The following is a 23,862-nucleotide window of genomic DNA, read 5'->3' on the forward strand; positions in this document are numbered from 1 at the left end:
TCACTTTCGATCCTTCATTTGCATAACTATCTACAGTATCCCCCTGCTGGCCCAGGGTGAGAACTTCAGTACATAACAAGCACAATGACTCCCATGGGCAGCAATTAGTCACAATAGGATCTTGGATTTACTACTCATTTCAGTACCATGTGGCAGAAAATCTACCAGTCTGCTTTTCAAGGAGCTGCATATTTTAACTTTTGCCTTTTGGCTATGAGAAGTTTCCTTTGTGCTGCCAGAGTGAATTCTGCCGCACAGCCCTGAGAGGTCATAGGCCCAGCCTTAGCTTCCTGTGGCTATTTCATGACTTGCAAAGTCAGTAAATATAGGACTAGGTATCCAGGAGTCACCCACACCCCTCTCCCCTTTTCTGAAATTGCCCCAAGGGCTCCCCAGGGTGGGTTGGTTATGGTGGCATGTATCATACTTCCATCAACCTTTGTAACAGGCAGGAAACAAGCTATTTCTTTCCTGCCTGTGGTCATCTGCCATGGCTGTTTCCATAACTGAGTCCTTAACAACCAAAAGAACCAGGAATGCTGCTCTAGACCAGTGTTTCCCAACCTTGTGCCTCCAGATGTTTTTGGCCTACAACTCCCATCATCCCTAGCTAGCAAGACCAGTGGTCAGGGATGATGGGAGTTGTAGGCCAAAAACATCTGGAGGCACAAGGTTGGGAAACACTGCTCTAGACAGTATCACTGGAGTGTAAACCTGAAGCGAAGATGCCACTTTTGCCTTTGTCTTGCTGTACAGCACTATGGGTTGTAGCCTACTATGTCCTACTCAGAGGAGACCCCTGGAAATCAATGTCCATTAGTCATGAGCTTTAACTTACCAGTAAATGGGACTGTAAGTAGATATAGCACCAGCTACGATCAGAAGGTCGGCAGTTCAAATCCCCGTGACGGGGTGAGCTCCTGTTGCTCGGTCCCTGCTCCTGCCAACCTAGCAGTTCGAAAGCACGTCAAAGTGCAAGTAGATAAATAGGTACCGCTCCGGCGGGAAGGTAAACGGTGTTTCCATGCACTGCTCTGGTTCACCAGAAACAGCTTAGTCATGCTGGCCCCATGACCTGGAAGGACCTGACCTTTGTAGCCTTTGCTCCTACGTCAGGTGGATGATGAACAGAACTCCCTGTCTTGAGATATTCTATAACAAAGCCATTGATCTGCAAGATTTCGCCCTCCTTGCCTGGTACTGCCTCTTGCAACACCCCTCTCCTCCTCCTTCCTTGATAACCCACTTGCTTCTTTCCGGGGTTGCTTTTTAGGAGGCCAGGGACTGGCTCCCTTATGGTCTGGAAAATACTAAATAAATGTCCTACAGAAGGAAAGATCCAAAGAATCCTTCAGTTAAAGACTTAAGACTTTTAGCCCAATAGCAGCAAGAAAATTGATTGTCATCTACAGGGGACGCGGGTGGCACTGTGGGTTAAACCACAGAGCCTAGGACTTGCCGAACAGAAGGTCGGCGGTTCGAATCCCCGCAACGGGGTGAGCTCCCATTGCTAGGTCCCTGCTCCTGCCAACCTAGCAGTTTGAAAGTATGTCAAAGTGCAAGTAGATAAATAGGTACCGCTCCGGCGGGAAGGTAAACGGCGTTTCCATGCGCTGCTCTGGTTTGCCAGAAGCGGCTTAGTCATGCTGGCCACATGCCGGCTCCCTCGGCCAGTAAAGCGAGATGAGCGCCCCAAACCCAGAGTCATCCGCGACTGGACCTAATGGTCAGGGGTCCCTTTACCTTTACCGTTAATACCTATCCACAATAACTACTAAGCAAACTGAACTCTGAGTAGGTTCCAAGGGACCAAGACTCACTGGTTATTTGCATGCCAGTTTCTATAAACTCAAGAATAGCTCTGGATGAGGAGTAGGGAAGTGGGAGGGTGGGGAATACAGGATGGTTTTTTTGTCTTACTGTCTTCAGTTTTTACTTTTGTAAAGCTATAAAATCCAATTAATATTTTTAAAGAGTTGCTCTGGTGATACAAGGCTGGGGGAACCTGTGGCCCTCCAGGTGTGGTGGGACCTGGATCCACCAACCAGAAGGGCCTATGGTCAGGCTCCCCAGCCCTGTATTACAAAGGAAATATACATCAGGGTGGCGGGGGAGGTTTATCTTTCATTACTGCTTTGTTTCAGAGAAGATTATAGAAGCAGCTTTTGCCTGATTATGGGCTACTGGCCATCCTGCTGGTCACTCCCTTTTCTTTAGCCACTTATGCCCAAAGTGCCTAGGAAATCCTCAAGCCCCCTGCATTTTACAAGCAAGCATAGCCCCCCCACCCCACTCCACCTGGACATTCACCATATGAACCATGGCCATACTAACATCTGAAATCCAATGATCAGCCAAGTATTTGACCCCAAATGCCTTTTTATTTTTACCACAAAGGCACTAAAAGGAATAAAAAACACTCTTGGAAACACTCTCTATTCATGCCTACAAAGAAACTAGATGGTCAAACTCTTGAGACAAACGAACACTGTGTGGAAGGAATTCAGTGAGCCATCTCTCTCATTGCCCTGGGGTCAGCGCCATCACATTTCGAAATGTCAGGTTGATTCTCGGAGCCAGGAGCTTCTTGCGACTGGGCAGGCTGTGGTACCAGTAACGGTTGGTGGGGAAGTTCATCATCAACAAGCTCCCATGCTCCAACTGCAACTTGACAGCCTCAATGTAGCGTGAGGGGTTTTTGCCTCGGGAATCCTTGTGCCGGAAGACAAAGTCCCTGCAGGCTCCAAAGGACACGGATGCGATGGGGCTGCGAGGGGCCAGCTCTCGCTCATCATCTCTGTGCTCCCCCATGTGATCGTGACCGTCCTTATACCTGGCAGGGAGGGGAGATGAGTGATGCAGTTAGGTAGTTTTAGACTATGGACTCAAATGAGCCTGCAGAGTGGAGGTCTATACTCTTTAGATAGTGATGTGCATGATTTCACTTGCTTCAGAATGCAGTAAGCCAGCCCTGCTGCTGGGTTTGGGGTGCTGGTCTCCTGCTCCTTCTGTTCAGGGGGCAGCGACTAGACTTCTGCCCTGAAGGTCTTGCCCCAATGGTTCCACAGGGGAAGATCCACGACATCTCTCCTCGTTTCCAACTTAGTCTGTACTATACCATATGGATTTCCTACAGGCATCTTTTGGGCCACTGCAAGAACAGGATGGTGGACTAGACTGGCCATTGGCTGCCAAATATTTCAGAAGAGAAAACTAATTACTTAAATGCACCAGTAACAGTGATGGAATTACAACAGTTAATTAACCAGATAAAAACAGGTAAATCGCCGGGTCAGACGGTCTATCAGCGAAGTACTATAAAAACTATAAGAGCTTTTGGCACAGCCTTTGAAAGATGTAATGAATAAGATTTTGAATACAGGGAAAGATTCTTGGAAAGAGGCATATATTACATTAATTCCAAAACAAGATACAGATTTACTATCAGTAAAAAATTATAGGCAGGTATCTCTGCTAAATAATGGTTATAAACTATTTGCCAATAATGGCAAATCATATGAAGATGGTGTTAAAAGATTTAATTCATCAAGATCAAGCTGGCTTTCTTCCTGGCCGCCAGATGAATGAAAAGCAAGCGGCTTTAATGTCTGTAGATGCAGAGAAGGCCTTTGATAATGTGTCATGGATTTTTATGGAAAAAAACTATAGAAATGATGAACTTTGGAGAGTTATTCCTTTGGAGAATTGACGCGACTTATTCAGATCAACAGGCTATGTTGATAGTGAACAATGTGATAACGGAAAAATATAACAAAAGGGACAAGAAGGGGATGTTTCCTGTCACCATTATTATTTATATCAATTCTAGAAACCCTGGCATGATAGAATAAAAGGTATAACAGTAGGGTGCAGAGCTTATAAATTGAAAGCATTTGCGGATGACCTTGTGATAACAGTAGAAGACCCGATGGTAAGTATATCAAGGGTCTTAGAGATAATTGCTGAATTTGGTCAGGTAGCAGCTTTCAAGCTGAATAAAAATAAAATGAAAGTATTGGTAAAAAATGTGACCGTTAAATAAAAAAGAGACTTACATCGAACAACAGAATTGACAATAGAAGAAAAGGTGAAATATTTAGAGGTATGGTTGACAACTATATAGCCACTTAAAAAGAAAAAAAGGAAAATCTAAAGGTATGGGGAAGGATGAGCTTATCACTATGGGGAAGAATATCAGTAATAAAAATGAATGTATTGCCGAGAATGCTATTTTTATTTCAATCAGTACCCGTTATCAGTACAGCAGGACACTTCAAGCAGTGGCAAAAAGTTACTTCTAAATTTATCTGGCAGGGAAAGAAGCCAAGGATTAAATATAAATTGTTAACTGATGCAAAGGATAGAGGCGGTTTTTCCGGACTTGAGGTTATATTATGAAGCATCCTGTCTCTGCTGGCTTCGGGAGTGGATAATGTTAAAAAATGCAGGCATTCTAGATTTAGAAGGTCATGACAACAGATTTGGGTGGCATGCATATCTCTGGTATAAGACAAAAGTGCATAAAGGTTTCCTAAACCATTTGGTAAGAAAATCAATTTATGTAGTATGGGAGAAATATAAATATTTATTAGACCAAAAACCACCTTGGTGGCTTTCCCTGCTAGAGGTGAAATCTGTGAAAAAATTAAATGCAAAAAATGAACGGGCAACGTATAAAGAGCTGTTAACAAAAGAAGAACAATTGAAAATGAGAAATTTGAGGATATAAGACTTATTAACTGACTGGTTACAGTATCACCAATTAAATGATGCATTTAGAATGGATAAAATAAATGGTTTTAGAATTTATTAAGAATTTTTAAGGTTTGAAAAAGACTTGTTGGAAAATAAAGTGAAAATACTTTCTAAAATGTATACTGTTAAATCTGTATTGATACAATGGGCAAGGGATATTGGATATAATATACAATTGTCATCATGGGAAAAATTAAGGAGGGAAGACTTAAAATGTACAGCATGCTGTACGTTGAAGGAAAACTCTATGAAAATGATGTACCGTTGGTATTAAACTCCTACTAAATTAACAAAAATGTATAGAACTACTACAAATATTTGTTGGAAGCATAAAGAGGCACCCTCTACTATATGTGGTGGATGTGTAAGATATCAAAAGCATTGGAAAATAATTTATAATGAGTTGAAAAAAATGTTTAAAATAACATTTGTGAAAAAACTAGAAGGTTTTTTTAAAGGAATTTTAGGTACAAAAATACCAAGGGAGCAGAAAAGATTGTTGTCAGGCTCTGGGGGCTTGGCTTTCTCTCCCCCCCCCACTTTGGCTGCGGATAAGCAGGACAAAGCGACAAGAGCCCCTTACCATTTAAAGGGTCTTTAATGATCACAGGAAAATAACGAAGCATCTATTCCCAAGATAAAGGTGCTCCCAATTAAGCTTCCCTCCCCGGCATCTCACAACCATTGAGCCTTCTGCATAGCAACCTTATCAGCTCTCCTTGCCCTTGGAGATAAAGGCTGGACACTCTGCAGCAAAGGGGAGTCCGTTCTCTCTCTCTGTCTACTTCTTCTAGCTGTTTCCCACTCAGCTCTGCCCAGCTGTTATTTTCCGATGTAACATGAACAATGGTATAAATTGAATATTAAAGATAAATAGAGAACTTTATAGGATGCAGGTGGGAAAAGATTAATAATGGAACCCATGGAAGGGTGGCAGGGAGTCCAAGGACTCAGAGAATCCTATTTTTTATTATTATGACTGATATTTGAATGTAAGTGTTAAATGCAAAAATGAATGTCCTTTTGTTCCCATAAACTCAGTATCTTGTAACTCTGCTGGCAGTGGCTGGTGGGAATTGTAGTCCAAAAACATCTGGAGAGCAGCAGTTGGCAAACGTAGTCAAGGGCAGCTCCTGTAGAAATGCAGTAGGATGTCAAGCTCCTCCTTCACTGCCCTCTGTATGTCACAACAGCAGTCACAAGTTAGTGTAAGGGACTGGGCATGGAGAACTGGTTCCCTGGTGCTCAATGCCATACTAACCACCACCACCTGCCCAACGTTACCTGTTAATGAGAACAAAATTGAAGGTGTCCCCGGTGGTTAGCTGGATTTGGTCTCTTATGTGATCCAGAACTGGAATCCATGGCTTGGGTGAGAAAGTGACACCTGAGTATGTGTACGTCAAGCCAGCATCCCCGTAGGTCACTTGCTTCCTTGGGATGTTGTGCCACTTTCCAAATATGTGGAGTTTAGTGAACTCTCCTGCTTTGAAAAAAAGATGACAAACTCAAGATGGGCTTTCATAACCAGATGCAGGGAAGAAATGCCACCAAGTAAAAATTTCCCCTGAGAGCAGTGGTGGGGAACTTGTGGTGGCCCCCCGATTCAATTCATGGGGGCCTCTGGACACCGCGGTTGATCTCTGCTTCCTGCATCACCACCCCTCTAGAAATTGCTTTTCCTTCTATGCCGTGTGTGAGTTTGTGTGGAAAGGAGAAAGGGAGAGCAGGAGAGACAGATGTAGAGGAGAAAACCTCTTGCTGCCAGTTGGGAGAGGCCAGAGGGAGAGAAGGGTGTGGGGAGAGAAGAATGTTTCACACAGAGACATGTAACACTGCAAATTTAACCTGGTACGTTCTGCATGCAAAGCAGGTGCTCTACAACTGAGCTATGGCCCTTCCCCATTAAACAACCCTCTTCACTGCAGCCCCCTGCCCAATGGCCATTCAGTGAGAAACTGCTTCTCAGCCTGGCTATTATTATCATTACTGCCCCTGAAGACAGTTTGGAAGCTTCAGCTGGTGCAGAATTTGACAGTCAGGTTGCTCACTGGTTTGAGCATTCACACTGATCCTGGCCTGATTGCACAGGCTGCCAGTTAGTTTCCGGGTCCAATTCAAAGTGCTGGTTTTCGCTTATAAAGCCTTAAACAGCTCAGGACCACAATAGCTACGTAATGGCTGTTTGTGGAATGCTCTCCTCAGGAAGGTTTGCTTGGTGCCTTCATTATATATATTTTAGGCACCAGGCAAAAACATTCCTCTTCAGCCAGGCTAATTAAGATTCTACAGCCTTTTAAATGTGCTGTTGGAGAGGGGTTATTGTTTCGTTTTTGACTTTTTATTTTGTGCTTTTATCTTGTATCTTTATCTTGTGAACTGCCCATAGATCTTCAGGTGAAGGGTGGTATATAAGTTTAATAAATAATAAGCCATAAAAATGAGGAAATCTATTTACAGTATGCTCCAGATAGCCCTGCTGCGCACAGAGAATTCATGAAAGATTCAAAGATCAGATCTGTTTACCTTCAAAATATTCCACTTCCTTTTCAAGCTCCTGGAAGATCCTGTCAGCCTCTGCTTTGTTGAAAAGGATCCTATAATCGCAGTTTAGCCCTTCTGCCCGGATGTGTTTCCATGAAGCACCAACCAAGGGAGTTTGGCTTTGGTGGGATGCATCCAGCTTGGGCCTCTTCTTGCTTCTTCCACTGCCTTCCGCACCAGAGTCAGCCTCCTCCCGCTCTGGCCCAGGGGACTCCCTCTTGTTCTTTCTTGCTGTGGTCTTAAGAGGCCCCCGGACAATGAATTTCTCCATCACCAGTTGCTACACACCTCAATCGAGGCTGTAGGAGGGCAAGCCTGTGATTGACCAGAACCAGATTAGATATGCCTGGAGTGGGGCACTCCTGGCTGTGGAGTGCTCTTTTTACTAATATACTTGCAGCAGCTGGAAACTATAATTTGTGGTGTCTGCAAAGGATCTCTTTACCCAAGGGATGGAGAGCCTTTGGCCCGCTGGATGGTGCTGTATTCCAATTCCCATCAATCCTAGCTTGCATGACCAACAGTCAGGGATAACAGGGGTCAGCTTGGCAGGGGGTTGGACTCAAAGGCCCTTGTCGTCTCTTCCAACTCTATGATTCTAACATCTGCTGGCACCTGGCTGGGGAACACTGGCTTGGACAAGCTGACATCTGTAATTATGGAGCCTGGCAAAATGGAACCTCCAAGTTCAGAAGCAATGTAGCCCTGTATTCCAGGTGCTGGGGATACACTGTAGGGGAAGGCTGCTCTTTCATGCCTTAGGGTTAAAATGCTATGCTATGGCTGCACTCCAGTGCCCGTCTTACCTCCTGCAATGCCCAGGATATTCTCCCAGGCTCCGCCTCACTGCCTGAATCCTGTTTCAGGTCCCACCTTCGTCTCCTTTCCAGTCACTCCTTGCAGCTCCTCCCTTCCTGCAAAAGGTTCTAACCGAGAGCCCTGCCTGCTAGAAAGAAAAATGGCAGTGTTGTTATTTCAGAACAAGACAAAGTGTGTTCGCTCCATTGCGAGGGCTTCCCAAGCATCGTAAAAGCTTCTCACGAATGTAAAATCAAAATTGCAACACAGGAGCAGCTTCCACTATTATTTTTGATTCTACTTTGAGGTGATCTGCGGAGGCGGAGACACTGCTCTCGCTTCCTACGGCACTTTCCCCCGAACGCGCACGTTCCTCACGCAAGTCGGCAGACATAGCCTGCGCGCCCCTCTGGCAAGGAGGGCGACCCTTCCCGCCATTTCCTCCCGCCTCCGCTTGCCGCCGCAGACCCGCTTCCGAGAACAGGCGCTGCGCATGTGCACAAAGAGCAAGGGGCGGGCCCCAGACGCTCCTCGGCTGCGCATGCGCGCTCGCTTGGGCGCCAATTTTCAAGCGTACCTGAAGCGGGAGCGAGCGGCAGCGGCGACGGCGGCGGCGGGTCTTGCCGTGAGGGGCAGAAGAGCTGAGCCAGCGGCTGCTGCGCCTGCTGTCTTTCCCTCGGCGCCTTCTCTCCCGAGCTGCAGCACCGGAGCCCGTCTGCGAGCGGAGCCACCATGATCGGCCAGAAGACGCTGCTCTCGTTCTTCTCAGCGGCGCAGGCCAAGAAGCGGAGCCGCTCCCCGGAGCCAGTCGGGGCCGCTGAGGTACAAAGGGAGCCAGGCGTGAGGGACGGGGAGCTCGCTCGCTCGCTCGCTCGCTCGAGGGCCTCGCTTCCAGCGGGGGAGAAAAAGGCGCCTTCCTGAGGTACCGGTCAATGGAAAGCGCTTTAGCCGCCCTCAAGCCAATGGGAAGCCTCCGGGGGTGGGACTAAGTCCGACTCGGTGCTCTTAACCAAGAAGAGCTAGGGCTACCTTAGCAACAGAGATCAACTGAGGGCAGGGGCTTTCAAGCCGAACTGCGATAGGGCGAGCGGGCTGCAGGGCTCGGGACCGGCGGCCAATTAGGAAGCTGTTTTGATGGCCCGTAACCAATGAGAAAGGAGGGGGCGCTATCTCGCAAGTGATAGGCCGAAACTCGGCGCTTTTGGTGTCGATGGCCAATTGGGCGCGAAAGTCGCCCGTGTTTTGTTTTCTCCTGGCGGCGGCGAGGGCGGGCCCCGGTCTGGCGTCGCTCCGCTGCTGCCTCGCTCCTGCTGCCGCTTGGCCGCCCCTCACGCGCTTCTTCCGCCCGCAGGCAGGCTCTCCGAAGAGGTCGAAGGCTGGCGCTCCGTCCCCGCCTCTCAGCCCGGAGCAGCTGGAGCGGATCCGCCGGAACAAAGAGGCGGCCTTGCAGAGACTCGCTTCCCGCCTCAGCAGCCTCGCTCCTCCGGAGGTCGCGCCGGACTGGAGGCTCGCTCTCGCCGGGGAGTTCGCCAAGCCCTACTTCGCCCAGGTGGGCCAGGGGCGGGGAGGAGGGCGGGGGGCTGCCATGGGCAGGGCAAGGGGGAACTGCCGCCCCGTCTGATAAGCGGCGGCGCCCCAGGATGGGTCTCAGCCCATCTCCCCCACCTGACGTCCTTTGAACTGGAGAGAAGGTCGATTGCAACGCACCTGATGCGAGCAAAGGATGTGCTCCCGCACGGAGCTGCAGTCCGGGCCACTTTAATAGACCCCCCCCCTTAATTTATTATATCGAAAACAGACCTGCCGTTGTTGTGCTGTGTTAAATGGACTGTACCAAAATCTGCACACTTGCCTGCCTTGGTGCCTATCTCTTTCCTCCTTTGTTGTTGTTGTTGTTGTTGTTGTTTAGTCGTTTAGTCGTGTCCGACTCTTCGTGACCCCATGGACCAGAGAACGCCAGGCACCTCTGTCCTCCACTGCCTCCCGCAGTTTGGTCAAACTCATGCTGGTAACCTCGAAAACACTATCCAACCATCTTGTCCTTTGCTGTCCCCTTCTCCTTGTGCCCTCCATCTTTCCCAACATCAGGGTCTTCTCCAGGGAGTCTTCTCTTCTCATGAGGTGGCCAAAGTACTGGAGCCTCAGCTTCACAATCTGTCCTTCCAGGGAGCACTCAGGGTTGATTTCCTTCAGTATGGAGAGGTTTGATCTTCTTGCAGTCCATGGGACTTTCAAGAGTCTCCTCCAGCACCATAATTCAAAAGCATCAATTCTTCGGCGATCAGCCTTCTTTATGGTCCAGCTCTCACTTCCATACATCACTACTGGGAAAACCAGAGCTTTTACTATATGGACCTTTGTTGGCAAGGTGATGTCTCTACTTCTCAAGATGCTGTCTAGGCCTGTCATTGCCCTTCTCCCAAGAAGCAGGCGTCTTTTAATTTTCCTCCTTTACAGACATCCATTTCTTCCCTTTCTGTTTTATGCCACGTCGATAGCTTATTCAGTACTTGGTAGCAGACTTCTATGCTTGTTACTCGGGCAAGTGTGCCGCTGGGTTCAGTAGGGTTTCCTAGTAAGTGTGTGTAGGGTTATTTATATATTTATGATTAAAGTTTTCCTTGGCTTAAACACCTTGTCTCTTTTTTCAAGTTGTGCTGTACAGTCTTTTCTACAGATCAGTTACATTGTTGAGTACAGTATAAGGTTTCGGAGAGGAGGGATGGGGGTGAAATTGTGTGTGTGTGTAGGGTTCTAGTCCTGCAACCTGGGCTTTTGTGTGTTTGCATGGAAGCGGTTCCTTCTATATTTCATGGAGCTAGCACTCATGGAAATTTACATAGGATGTGGTCTTACTCTCCTTGTGTATACTGTATTTACAGAATAATTAAGTGGTTATTCCTGTCTACCTTGCGGGCCCAAAGTGGCATTAACAGTTTCTCCAAAACCATTATTGATCAGTCTTTATATACGAGAGAGATGCAAAAATATTTAGATTTTATCTACCCTGTCTGAAGAAGCTCCTGGTGGCTAGAAGTATTTTGTTAATTATTGAGCATGTATCTTGCTGCAACTGACGTTGGAGTCCATAGATGTTAGACAAGAAGCTGTGGCTAAAAATTGGAGAGGGGCTCCAGGGTCAGCACTTGTCCTGAAACGGGAGGCTCCACCTTGCAATGTTCCCCTTACTTTCAAGCATGTTTCTCAAGTTTCTGTATCTCTTGAAAGTTCATCACAACTTTTCTGAAAACTCAGCCGCCTGGCTTATATCATGGGATCCAATTTCAAGTCTGGGTGAAGCAAACTCTTCACATCTTTAAAAACAATTGGCTGGCTGGCCTCTCTTTAAAGCCTTGGGCATTAATGGGATGTATTGACAGAAGAAAGCTTTATGCGTTAACTGAATTGAAATTTTTAAATGACTGCTTGAAACACAATATTGTGTGTGACGCCTAGGTGCTTGTGTGCAATCAAACAGCTACCTACTTAACCTGCTGGCCCTCCTTAACCAGGATTTGAAACTGTCTGCTTCTGTTTCCCAAAACAGCTAATGGACTTTGTTGCTGCAGAGCGCAAACGCTACACAGTGTATCCAGCTGTGCATCAAGTCTTCACCTGGACTCAGATGTGCAGTATCCGTGATGTGAGTAAACCTGGTACAATCAGCCCTACATTTATTCTACCTTTTCCTTCAGGAGTCACTAAGTTGTCAGTGATATCTTCTCTTTTTTCCGCCTCTAGATAAGCGTTGCACTTTGTGTCTGCATTGTTTTGAAAACCATGGGCTAGTAACAATAATGTTTGGTGCTGCTAGTTGCATTTTGGCCTCAGAATGTTTTGCATACGCTACTGTATCTAAGTTGTCCTGACTGTAAAGGGAGGCCACTATTAGTTAATCCGATTGGATAAATGCTGGGTGAAGCTGAAAGGGGTGGAATGGAATGGAATGGAATGGAATGGTGGGGCTTCCTTAAAACTACCCATGTTCTGAGATTTGAACATGGAGCTTTTAAAACCATTTATTATTTGTACCCCCATCTGACTGGGTTGCCCATGAACTGTGGTGTTTATATAGTTGTCCCATTGGTCTTCTCTGGAACACACGAGAGAAAGAGCAAGGGATAACCAGCCACATACTGTGTCCTACCAAAGGGGCGTATTAAACTGGGCAGAGATGAATGACAGCAGGAGTGATTGTATTGAACAAATTTCCGCTTTTGTAACTTTCTTCAGGTAAAAGCTGTCATCTTGGGCCAAGACCCATATCATGGACCCAACCAAGCACACGGACTCTGTTTCAGCGTCCAGAGACCAGTTCCACCTCCACCCAGGTAAGATTAGGCTTTAAACTTTGTAGTCCTATTAGGAACAGATATGCAATGCTGCCTTTCCATTAGTCTTTCATTTGCATAGTTATCACTAACATGTTGTTATGTAATAAATGAAATCCCTATGATACAAATGCATGAGAGGAAGTGTGTCAAAACCTTTCTTATTTTTTGATCATAGCCTAGAGAACATCTACAAAGAACTGGCTGAAGACATAGAAGGCTTTTCTCATCCTGGCCATGGAGACTTGACCGGGTGGGCTAAACAAGGTGAAGCAGGATCAAAGTTTGTTGGGCGCTTTTCCCCCTGTGGTGGGCTTCCCCCAGCTGCTATCATGTCTGTTTGTTTCACCTTCTGGATACAGATTGCTTCTTTCCAGCAGCCAGTGGTAGTACTTGCAGCAGTGGATGGAGAATTCCTTTCAGCACGCCCCAGATTTTAGCAAGGAAACAGCCCCTGAACATCCAACACAATCCCAGCCTCCTGCTGCTTCAGAGAGGCTAGATCTTGCTGAAAAGAGCAAGCTTAGCTCAAATACAGTGGTACTCTGGTTGCGAACGGGATCCGTTTCAGAACCCCGTTCGCAACATGAGCAGAACGCAACCCACTTGTGCGCGTGACGTCATTTTGCACATCTGCGCATGCGCGAGCGGCAAAACCCAGAAGTAACCCTTTCCGGGTCGCCGCAGAACACAACCTGAAAAAACGTATCATGAAGCAAACATAACACGAGGTATGACTGTACAGTACAGACTTTACAGAACAGTGGATAGTTTTGCTGCTACATGCAGCTCCCTTACAGAACAGCTGCTTATTATAAGTTTATACAGCCATTAGCATTAAATTAAACACACAAGCTACAATAAAATGCCCTCAAATACGCTGGGAGGTGGGGGTTGACCTCTTCTGGTGTTGCAGAATTTGGCTGGGATAAACATACTGAATAAACATATTTTGTGTGCAGAGTATTGATCATTTGCCCTTCCTAGCATCAAAAGCAGCATATTTTTATTTAATGTTTTCTGCATGCTTGCTCACCCTTTCCTGTTTCATTTTCAACCTAGGAGTACTGCTACTCAATGCTGTTCTTACAGTCCGAGCACACCAAGCCAACTCCCACAAAGAGAAGGGCTGGGAGCAGTTCACAGACGCAGTGGTCTCCTGGCTAAACAGCAACTTGGATGGTGTGGTCTTCATGCTTTGGGGGGCTTATGCTCAGAGGAAAGGCAGCTCTATTGACAGGGTAAGTGCACTGTTGCTTTTCCATTCCTCTGGAAGTGACACTAGTCTGGACAGTGGGGAAAGGCTGGGAGCTGGTCTGTGTGGTATGCAGCATGGAATCTAATCCTGAGCTTGGATTATGGCCTCATGCAGCACCCATTAGAGTACATAGTTTTAAAAGGGTATTCTGGGACTGCAGAACTGGGATTAATAGAGGATGGGCTCAGGTTTGGTCAGTGTTTCTGTTAAATGATATTGGTCCATGGGACAGCAGTACAAAACCTAAGATTCTGCAAATGTGGTGGCAGTTCAGTGGGGTGGGATGACTACAAGGTCTTAACATCTCTGATTTCTTGCAGAAACGGCACCACGTCCTACAGACAGCTCACCCTTCACCCCTGTCAGTGCACAGGGGTTTCTTTGGCTGTAAGCATTTCTCTAAAACAAATGAATTGCTGAAAAAGTCTGGGAAGAAGCCCATTGATTGGAGCACCCTGTGACACAGAATTTGAAACCAACTGTGTTTGATTCTTAGAGTACAGTCACTACTTGGGAATAATTCTTTGGATTTGTTTTAATTGAATGTGCCAAATCAAAGAGTCTACTCCAAATTTCTTATTTTGGAGTAGCTTTGAATTTAATGGAATTAATCCTGAAAATGTGTTTTTCACATTCTTGGTGCATCTTGGGACAAAAATAGATTGGCTGAGATGTTAGCCTTTTATGTTCACTCTGGCTAGTGCCAAGGAAGGCATTCCTTTCTGTTATTAGCTATTGTAAAATGGGCTTGTTGGTTTTTACTCCCCATCTTGTACATCTCATGTTGAGGGAAATGAAAGCACCTTTCATATATATATTTACACCAAAGAATTTCATTTTTCATTTTTGGCCCACTCAGTGAAGTATCCATTTAGCAAACTGTTTATGATGTACAAATCAATGTCTTATTTAGTCTTCTAAGCTTGTCCTTTTATCCTTTGTCAATTAAAAGTTGCATCAGTTGCTGTGAACTGTGACCCTGTTTTCACACAGTTTTCTGAGGTCTGCAGGAATTAGATCAGCTGTGGCAAAGTCAAAGGATTCCCGTTGCTTTTTTCTCATTGGGATAGGGAAAGGATGGAGCCAGATGTTGGAAAGCATTGCCTGACCTATAGGAGAAGTGGGGTTCCCAGTGCTAATGATGGTTGTGTTAGGGAAAACATCACACATGAAAATCTTACTCAGCCACAGTTGGCAGCTAAACTTCTGTTGCAGGTATTGGGCTTGTAGCAGCCATCATTATCAACTTCTGTAAATTATAAGAAAGTCTGGCATACCCTTTTTATGTGCAAATTGCATAATAAGATATTCTGTTCTGGTATGTTTTAAATACCAAATTATGACTTGTACTTGTGGTGGTTTTTTTACTCTTTGTACCACTAGGTGACAACAATGCAACTTTTTTTTTTTTTTACAGTCACTGTATATTTGTTATAAAAATAAACATATTTGTTATTTGCTGTTTGTTGGCTCCCCCCACTGCTTCTTTTGCATATGTGTTATTAAATTTATTACCCACATTTCACCAGCAGTTCCCAGGGTGGGTTGCAACAATTTAAAATTGGGAATTAAAAACAGTTAAAATGTATTGCATATGCAAGAATAAGGTGGATCCTGAAAACACAGATTTCAGGCGCCAAAGGCAGGGTAACGCAATGCACTTTAAGCACTCGCCAAAAACTTCATAGTGAGGCAGCCAGGTGCACCTCTGGGAAAGGAGCACCACAGCCGAGTTCTACAGACTTATTGAATTACAATAAATCTCAGCAAGTTTCCAATTAGTTATTGAAATGAGAATGACTGTTAGCGAAACACACTGTACCAGAGTTGTTCATGCGTAGTGGGGTCCAGATAGTATTATCTACTGAAAAGGTTAGGATAAGATACCATATTTCTAAGAGGTTGCCAGCATCTTGGGTGGAGCATTTGACTGGCGAGTTTCTCCATTAATGCTACTGTCCACACTCCTGAGAAAACTGGACTATGCTGAAATGGCTAAAATGACCGAAAGAATCAGTAATCGGGAAGACCAAAATTTTAATAAGGAATGGGGAAAATGTATAACTTAAAGACTATTGTAAATAGTTAAAATCGTTAGTAGGATTGGAATAACACTCGTAGTTTAAGGTTCAATTCTGGACATAATGGCAGAGGTAAAGGACTTGGAGTATTATAAAAGATGCGGGAGGAAATTATTAATAATCGCCAATAGCACAACATTTGTAGGGTGCCCAACTGGGCACCTTCTTTGCTGCAGCAATGCAGTGGTACCTCGGGTTACATATGCTTCAGGTTACAGACTCCGCTAACCCAGAAATATGACCTCGGGTTAAGAACTTTGCTTCAGGATGAGAACAGAAATCGCACGACGGCGGCAGGAGGCCCCATTAGCTAAAGTGGTGCTTCAGGTTAAGAACGGACCTCCGGAACGAATTAAGTTCTTAACCCGAGGTACCCCTGACCTTTTAGAACACATAACATGACATAGTGGAATATGGAATGCTGCAGCATTATGCACTTCATGTGGAACCCAGACACTTTCTTCTGAAGGTGAAAGGAGTAGAGACGTAAGCCATTTCTTCTTTGATGGAAGATCAAGAAAAACTTTGCTATAAACTTTGATAATTATTATGGACAAAATAGTTATGGACAAGTCTGTGCAAAAGGCTTATTTACTTACACATACACACTTGTAGTCTGCCCCGTGGAAAGATGGGCTATACATATTTTAAATAAATACCTGACATGGGCAAATATTTTGATGGAAGTAATTTTTCAGGAAGAAGAGCAAGATTATTGCTGTAACCTCTGAAATAATGAGAGTCAGAATTAGGGAAATCAATTTCTGATTGTCTTGAATGTACATTCTGTTCGGATGTGTCTAATAAGCCTCCTTCTGAACTGCTGTGCATATGACTCGAAGATCAAGGGCAGAGCCCTGCTAAACTTGTTCAGTTTATGAAAGTTAACAGTAGAAACTGACAAATTCTCTCTTTTGTACTCCCTCCCCCCTTGTCCAGTGTTACAAAACGTGGGTTAACCCAAGCAGGATGTCTACCAAGGAATTTCAGAATGAACTCTATGCTCTTGGTGGCAAGCTATGGCTCAAGCTCGAGGGACTACCCAAGGCTGAACCTTGGGAGATTGTGTTATTTTTCTTCATAATCTTGTTCATTGGTACGTATGAATCATGCTTGCAACTTTCTGAGCTTGTCAGATGGGTCTATTTTGTCATTCAGGAGCTATGAATAATCTATTCTTTTTTTTCAGCTTTTCTTTAATCTACATGGTTTCTGATTCCTCAGCAATTGTGATGCTCAGGACAGGCTTTAAGTAAAGGTTTGTAAGAATTCAGTGCAGACCTACGCTGCTAAGTTTCACCATACAATATAAATGCTACGCGCGCACACACACACACACACACATATATATATGAATATTTGTGTGGCAGATAAAGTTTCAAAGTGAACTTTATCATATGAATGGCATGGGAGTCAACATTTACAGAAATGGTTAACTCTGGGTCAAATGGTAGTGTTGCTTTGGGCTACCATACTATAAGATTATGTATGTACAGTTTAGATCTAACAGCGGAATCCCAGCATAAAGAGAACGAGGGTCGATTCACACATAACTTCTCATCACTTGCATTCTGAGATGACTGTAGGAAGTGTGCATATCCATTGCAAAGCAGCATATCCAAAGCAGTATGAAAGCTCTGCCTGTGACAGATGTTCAAATATGAAACTGTCATCAAGTGATTAACATGCATGTGTCCAAAGATACACCAGGTGGCATGGAGCAGTTCCTGAAAAAAGTGACAGGGTAATTAACAACCAGAGATGCCGAAGAAAGCTGGTAGATATAAAAGCAACCGTGTAATGTTTCCTCTGTTGAATTCCAAAGAATAAAAGCCTGCTTGTGTACTGCAACAAATCCTCCCCCTGTTGGAATTGGGAAAGAGCCAGATGAGCCTAGCCTTCTTTCAGCTAGAACTCTGGGCTAGCCTGAACTAAAGCTTTATTTCCTTTGCCCTTCACCTGCTGGTACTCCAGTTCTTTACATTAGAAATCAGCTGTACCTTTAAGAACAGCTACTACCACTCATATTCTGTCTGATTTGCAATGGGTTTATAATCATTGTGCAGCTCACACCATCCTTTGAGAACTGTCAGTATTATTTCTGTCTCGCTGATGTGCTAGGAGTAATAGTCATTGTACAGCAGAGTGGGTTAGTGTTCGCAAGTTTGAAAGCCATGCAAAATCCTTCCCCAACCCATTACAAGAATTTCCTTTCCCAGTCTCCGCTGTAGCCCTAGTGTTGTTTATGTCCTTTATCCATTCCACTTCCCAGGCCTCAGAGAACCAGCTGCTTCTTCCTTTCACTCCCTCCCCCTGCCTGTATTTTCTAGGAACCCATTACCTTGACAGTGATCATGACTGCCTACTCTCCACTCCAAGCCTGGGTGCAGCTGGGAGAGCAGGAAAGCGCAGGTTACTTTTTTTTTGTAGGTGCCAAAAGCAAAACAATGAAAAACACTGAGCATAGTTTGGGCATGCTTGTTCTAGAGCTCTTGTTGTTAGCAACTCTTGTGCCCTCTAGTAATTCCAGAGGACACAAAACAAATCTAAAAGCCACATCTGTCCCTTTCTGGTGAGTCTATTCATTGTATTAGCAGGTTGGGTTGCTCTAACTCCTGGTTAGCAATTCCAGAAGCTAATATTTTCTCGCGCTCTCTCTGCCTTTCAGTCACGGTACTTTCCATCATGGTGACAGCTTGCACCGTTTGCTGTGACCACTCCTATACAAGATCAAAACCTAGGAGGATCCAGGTTCGCCCAGCAGACTAGGTGTAAGAACGGTATGAAGAAAAGGGTTTCTCATCCTGAAGGAAAGTTCTGAACCCGAGGTAATATTTCTGGGTTAGTGGAGTCTGTAACCTGAAGCGTATGTAACCCGAGGTACCACTGTAATCTTAAATGCTTCGGCAATGCTTATATTTGTATGTATTAATATGGGCTACTAGTTGAAGAACTAAACAACTAGTCTTAAGTTTGGTGGTTTTGGAAACCTATAGATTATTTGTTTTTCAAACACATCTGTAGTGCGTAACAGTGGTTTCTGTGGGCCTCCCCACCTGTGTGAGAAGCGATGGATAGCCAAAGGAACATAACCTGCCTTTGGGCTTTGTGCGAAAACCAACTTTCTGCTTGTGGTGCTTAGACTCCTAATTTCTGATTACATGTGTGCACATACGTCGACTTGCACACCATTCATTCCATGTCTGGAAAATTAGAAATACTGGTGGATTTTGAATAAAGCTTTTAAAGAGTGATTCAGTTTGGCATGGTTGGTGTTTCATTGGGTGGGAAGACCTTGCTTCAAATCCCTAGGCAGCTATGGCGGCCTACCATGCAAGATAGTTGTGGAGAAAATGGGGTAGTTCATGTATTCCGGAAACTAAGGAGGCAGAAGATTTGGCAGTTGTAGTCCAAAGCTTCTAGAGAGCACAAGGTTGACGAAGGCAACCATCAAGCCTTCTGTTTTTTTTTTTATAAAGATATTTATTAGGGTTTTTTATAAAAAGTACAAAAATAATAAACAACATTCCTTTTGTCTTAACAAATTTTCAAACCTTTTTGGACTTCCTCACGTTTCCCGTTCACACTTACATTGTCAATACATTTTTCCAAGCAAATTATCATGTAATTTATAGTCACTCTTTTAAATGATAAATAACAATTCTTCAGCAATTTTTGTTTTCTAAAATCTCACTTATCTTCCAATTCAAATCCAGATTAGTGATGGCCAATTTTTTGTAATCAAGCACCCTTCTTAACATTCCACCAAATTACAATATTTTTGTAAATAAATCTTAAATTTCCTCCAATCTTCTTCAATCTTTTCTTCTCCCAAGTCTCGGATTCTGCCGGTCATTTCCGCCAGTTGCATATAGTCCATCAGCTGCATCTGCCATTCTTCCAGTGTGGGTAAATCTTGAGTTTTCCAGTTCTTAGCGATGAGTATCCTTGCTGCCGTTGTAGCATACATAAAGAATGTTCGGTCCTTCTTTAACACCTTCTGGCCGACTATACCCAGGAGGAAGGCCTCTGGTTTCTTAGTGAAAGTATACTTAAATACTTTTTTCAGCTCGTTATATATCATTTCCCAGAAGGCCTTCACTTTCGGGCAAGTCCACCAGAGGTGAAAGAATGTTCCTTCATTTTCCTTACATTTCCAACATTTATTTTCGGACAAGTGGTATATTTTAGCAAGTTTAACAGGGGTCATGTACCATCTATATATCATTTTCATTACATTTTCCTTCAGAGCATTACATGCAGTGAAGTTCAGCCCAGTGGTCCACAACCTTTCCCAGTCTTCAAACATAATATTATACCCAATGTCCTGTGCCCATCTTATCATAGCAGATTTAACCATTTCATCTTGTGTGTTCCATTTCAACAGCAAGTTATACATTCTTGATAATATCTTACTCTTTGGTTCTAACAGTTCTGTCTCTAACTTCGATTTTTCCACCTGGAATCCTAGCTTTTTGTCCTTTTTAAAAACTTCTTTAATCTGAGCATAATGTAACCAGTCTAGCACTTTATCCTTCATTTTCTCCAAACTCTGCAATTTCCAATTGTCACCATCTTTTTCTAATATTTCCCAATACTTTGGCCAGTTGGCCTCCATATTGAGTCTCTTCCGGGCCTTAGCCTCCAGAGGTGAAAGCCACCTTGGGGTTTTGTTTTCCAACAAGTCTTTGTATTTTGTCCAGACATTAAATACAGCTTTCCTGACAATATGGTTCTTAAAGGCCTTATTGACCTTAACTTTGTCATACCATAGATATGCATGCCAACCAAATGCATTGTTGAAACCTTCCAGATCCAACACATCCGTGTCTTCAAGAAGTAGCCAATCCTTGAGCCAGCAGAAAGCTGTTGCTTCATAGTACAACTTTAAGTCCGGCAGGGCAAAGCCACCTCTTTCCTTCGCATCAGTTAGTATCTTAAACTTAATTCTAGGCTTTTTGCCCTGCCAGACAAATTTAGAAATATCTCTCTGCCACTTCCTGAAGCACTCCGTCTTATCCACAATTTGTAATGTTTGAAACAAAAACAACATCTTTGGCAATACATTCATCTTAATAGCGGCAATTCGGCCTAGCAAAGAAAGTTTCAATTTTGTCCAACAGTCCAAGTCTCTCTTAATTTCAGACCAGCATTTTTCATAATTATCCTTAAATAGACTCAGATTTTTTACTGTTATATTTACCCCTAGGTACTTAACTTTTTTCACCAATGTTAGTTCTGTTTCTTTCTGAAACCGTTCTGACTCTATGTCTGTCAAGTTTTTCCCCAATACTTTAGTTTTCTGTTTATTTAATTTAAATCCCGCCACCCGACCAAAGTCTTGAATCAATTCCAAAACTCTTTTTGTACTAGATTCTGGCTCCTGCAGGGTCAAAACTAGGTCATCTGCAAAAGCTTTAAGTTTATATTGTTTCGCTCCGACCTGAATCCCTTGCACCAACCGGTCCCCTCTGATAAGATTCAGGAGCACCTCCAGAACTGTAATAAACAACAGCGGGGAAATTGGGCAGCCTTGTCGTGTTCCTTTTTCAATTTTAAACCCTTCCGTAACCACATTGTTAACTATCAGTTTTGCCTTTTGTTCTGAGTATATCGCATCAATCCCGTTTTCAAAACCCCTCCCCACTCCCATTTCTTTTAAATTTCCCTTCATAAATTTCCAAGAGATATTGTCAAAGGCCTTCTCCGCATCTATAAAGACTAACACTGCTTTGGTATTAATTTCTGTTTGCAACAGCTCCAAAATGTCAATAATATTCCTTGTATTAGCAAACATGTGTCTGCCTGGGAGAAAGCCTGCTTGGTCCTTGTGTATTACTTCACTTAAAACTCTTTTAAGTCTGTTTGCCAAAACATCAGCAAATATTTTGTAATCCACATTTAGAAGGGAGATGGGACGGTAGTTCTTAAGCTGTGTCTTTTCAGTTTCTGATTTTGGTATCAATGTGATAAAGGCTTCTTTCCACGATTCCGGCGCCTTCTTCCCCTCCATAATCTCATTGCTGACCTCCATCAGTGGTTGTATCAGATAGTCATTTAATGTCTTATAGTACTTGGAGGTCAAACCATCTGGCCCTGGAGATTTGCCCAGTTTCATGTTCTGAATGGCAAGTTCAATCTCTTGTCGAGTTATTTTGCTATTCAAGAGTGTTCTATTTTCCTGTGACAGTTTTTTGAGCCCATTTTTTTCCAAGAATTGTTTAATTTCAGTCTCATTTTGCGGCCCTTGAGTGTATAGTTTTTTGAAATATTTCTGGAAACACTTTCTAATTTCCACGGGGTTCTGGATATTTCTTCCTTCAATTTCCAAATTTGTTACTATATTCAACTTTTGCCTCTTTTTCAACTGCCAAGCCAGCAGTTTCCCACATTTGTTTGCCGATTCAAACGTTTTTTGTCTCATCAACTTAATCTTCCATTCAATTTCCTGATTTATCAATTTAGAATATTGTGCCTGGTGGAGTTTAATTTCTCTCAAGATCGGCTGTGATTTTGGATTTGCTCTTAACTTCTTCTCTAGTTCTTTGATTTTCTCCAAAATCCTGTCTTTCTTTTCATTCTGTGTTCTTTTCTTTATAGAATTCTGTTGTATCAAGAACCCTCTCATGACAGCTTTACTTGCATCCCAGATTGTTCTTTTTTCCACCGTCGTATTCAAATTTATTTCAAAGTAGTCCTTTATAACTTTTTGGGCCTTCTTAATGATCTCTTGATCTCTGAACAAGTTGTCATTCCTCTTCCATCTAAAGGAACCGGTTGGTACTAGTATCATGTCCATTTTCAAAGCGTTATGGTCGGAGCAGGTCTTTGGGCAGATTTCCACTTTTCTCACCTTAGGTGCCAGACCTCTAGAAATCCATATTTGGTCGATTCTTGTCCATGTCAGCTGGGCTTCAGAAAAGAATGTTCCTTCTTTTCCCAAGGGGTTCTTTGTTCTCCATATATCAATCCAGTCCATATTATCTGTCATTTCAAAAAAGGTCTTTGGTAGTCTGCCGTCTTTGGTAACATTTTGTCTTTGTGACTTATCCATATTGGTCGATACGATCCCATTCATATCTCCCACCATAATGATGTTATCAAAGTTCAGATATTCCAACATAATCCCTTGCAACTTCTTGTAAAATTCTGATTTCCCTTCATTTGGAGCATAGATTCCTAATATCAAAATTTTCTCTCCTTGATGCTGTATTTCAATTGCCAAAATTCTTCCATGGTCGTCTTTAAATAAAAATTTAGGTGAAAGGCTCTCTTTTGCATATATCACCACTCCTCTCTTCTTAACTTTGTCCGAAGATATAAATTCCTGGCCAAGCCTTTTATTTATTAATACTTTTCTGTGGAGCCTAGTCACATGTGTTTCTTGTAAACAAATAATGTCCAATTGTTCCTTCTTTAATATGTGAAAGATTTTCCTCCTTTTTTCCGGGCTGTTGCAGCCATTAATATTCCAGCTCAAAAGTTGCAGGGACATCCTGGATAAATCTGGTTATTTTCCTTGGGATGGTGTTTGGTTCTGTGGGTCTTTAGAGTCCACAGGTGTAGGTACCTCTGGTGGTTCGGGCCCTGAGGGTAGTTCAAGTCCTTTATGAAGGTCTTCTCCGTTGGCAACCAAAAATTTATCTCTATCTTCCAAAGTTCTAATTTTAATCTTCCTTCCTCTGAAGGTAAAGGACAGACCTTGTGGGAAATCCCACCTAAAGATGATTGAGTTGCCTCTCAACAATTTTACAAGTTCCAAATATTCAGATCTAAGATCCAACAGCTGTTTAGGAATGTCCTTGTAAATTTCAGTTCTTCTGTCCAAAATGTCCAGAGACTTCCCGTAGTGAAGGCCTAAAATCTTGTCCCTCTCCTCCTTTGATCTCAATGTTATCAAACAGTCTCTGGGCTTCTCTTTCTTTATAAGCCTTCCAAGTCTAAAAGCTGACACAATTTTAAAGTCTTTTTCCTCTAAATTCCAAAACTTGGAAAATTCTCTGGTCAGGAACTCAGCTAGGTTGCCTTCTTCCACTTCTGGTATTGCCCTTATCCTTAAGTTGGTCTCCCTATTCCGAAGTTCAATCATAGAGAG

General features: G+C 43.6%; 2 protein-coding genes across 7 annotated transcripts in view; one reads left to right on the forward strand and one right to left on the reverse strand.

The window, feature by feature from the left end:
* Positions 1-2,361: 2,361 nt before the first annotated feature.
* ALKBH2 (alkB homolog 2, alpha-ketoglutarate dependent dioxygenase) overlaps positions 2,362-23,862 on the reverse strand; it is a 32,037-nt gene continuing 10,536 nt past the window's right edge. The window contains exons 1-5 of one of the 5 annotated variants that reach the window (XM_083710166.1): positions 8,675-8,808; positions 8,106-8,245; positions 7,282-7,614; positions 6,040-6,241; positions 2,362-2,833 (exon numbers count right to left, since the gene is read on the reverse strand). In XM_083710166.1, the coding sequence (XP_083566292.1) occupies positions 2,521-2,833; positions 6,040-6,241; positions 7,282-7,570 (804 nt within the window). In that variant the 5' untranslated portion in view covers positions 7,571-7,614; positions 8,106-8,245; positions 8,675-8,808 and the 3' untranslated portion in view covers positions 2,362-2,520. Of the gene's footprint in view, positions 2,834-6,039; positions 6,242-7,281; positions 7,615-8,105; positions 8,361-8,674; positions 8,809-23,862 lie in introns of those variants that run through there. The other 4 variants (XM_083710169.1, XM_083710167.1, XM_083710168.1 and 1 more) reach the window with 4 other exon arrangements.
* UNG (uracil DNA glycosylase) lies at positions 8,787-15,150 on the forward strand. Of its 2 annotated transcripts, XM_083710163.1 has the most exons (7): positions 8,787-8,919; positions 9,449-9,646; positions 11,645-11,740; positions 12,331-12,428; positions 12,607-12,695; positions 13,491-13,669; positions 14,007-15,150. In XM_083710163.1, exons 1-7 carry the CDS (start codon positions 8,830-8,832, stop codon positions 14,145-14,147), a joined length of 891 nt encoding a protein of 296 aa, XP_083566289.1. In that variant the 5' UTR covers positions 8,787-8,829; the 3' UTR covers positions 14,148-15,150. The 2 variants fall into 2 exon arrangements, with proteins under 2 accessions (XP_083566289.1, XP_083566288.1); XM_083710162.1 differs by lacking the exon at positions 8,787-8,919 and having other exon boundaries at positions 9,293-9,646.

Source organism: Podarcis gaigeae (assembly GCF_964106915.1).
Source record: "Podarcis gaigeae genome assembly, chromosome: 13".
In the NCBI taxonomy this organism is placed as follows: domain Eukaryota; kingdom Metazoa; phylum Chordata; class Lepidosauria; order Squamata; family Lacertidae; genus Podarcis; species Podarcis gaigeae.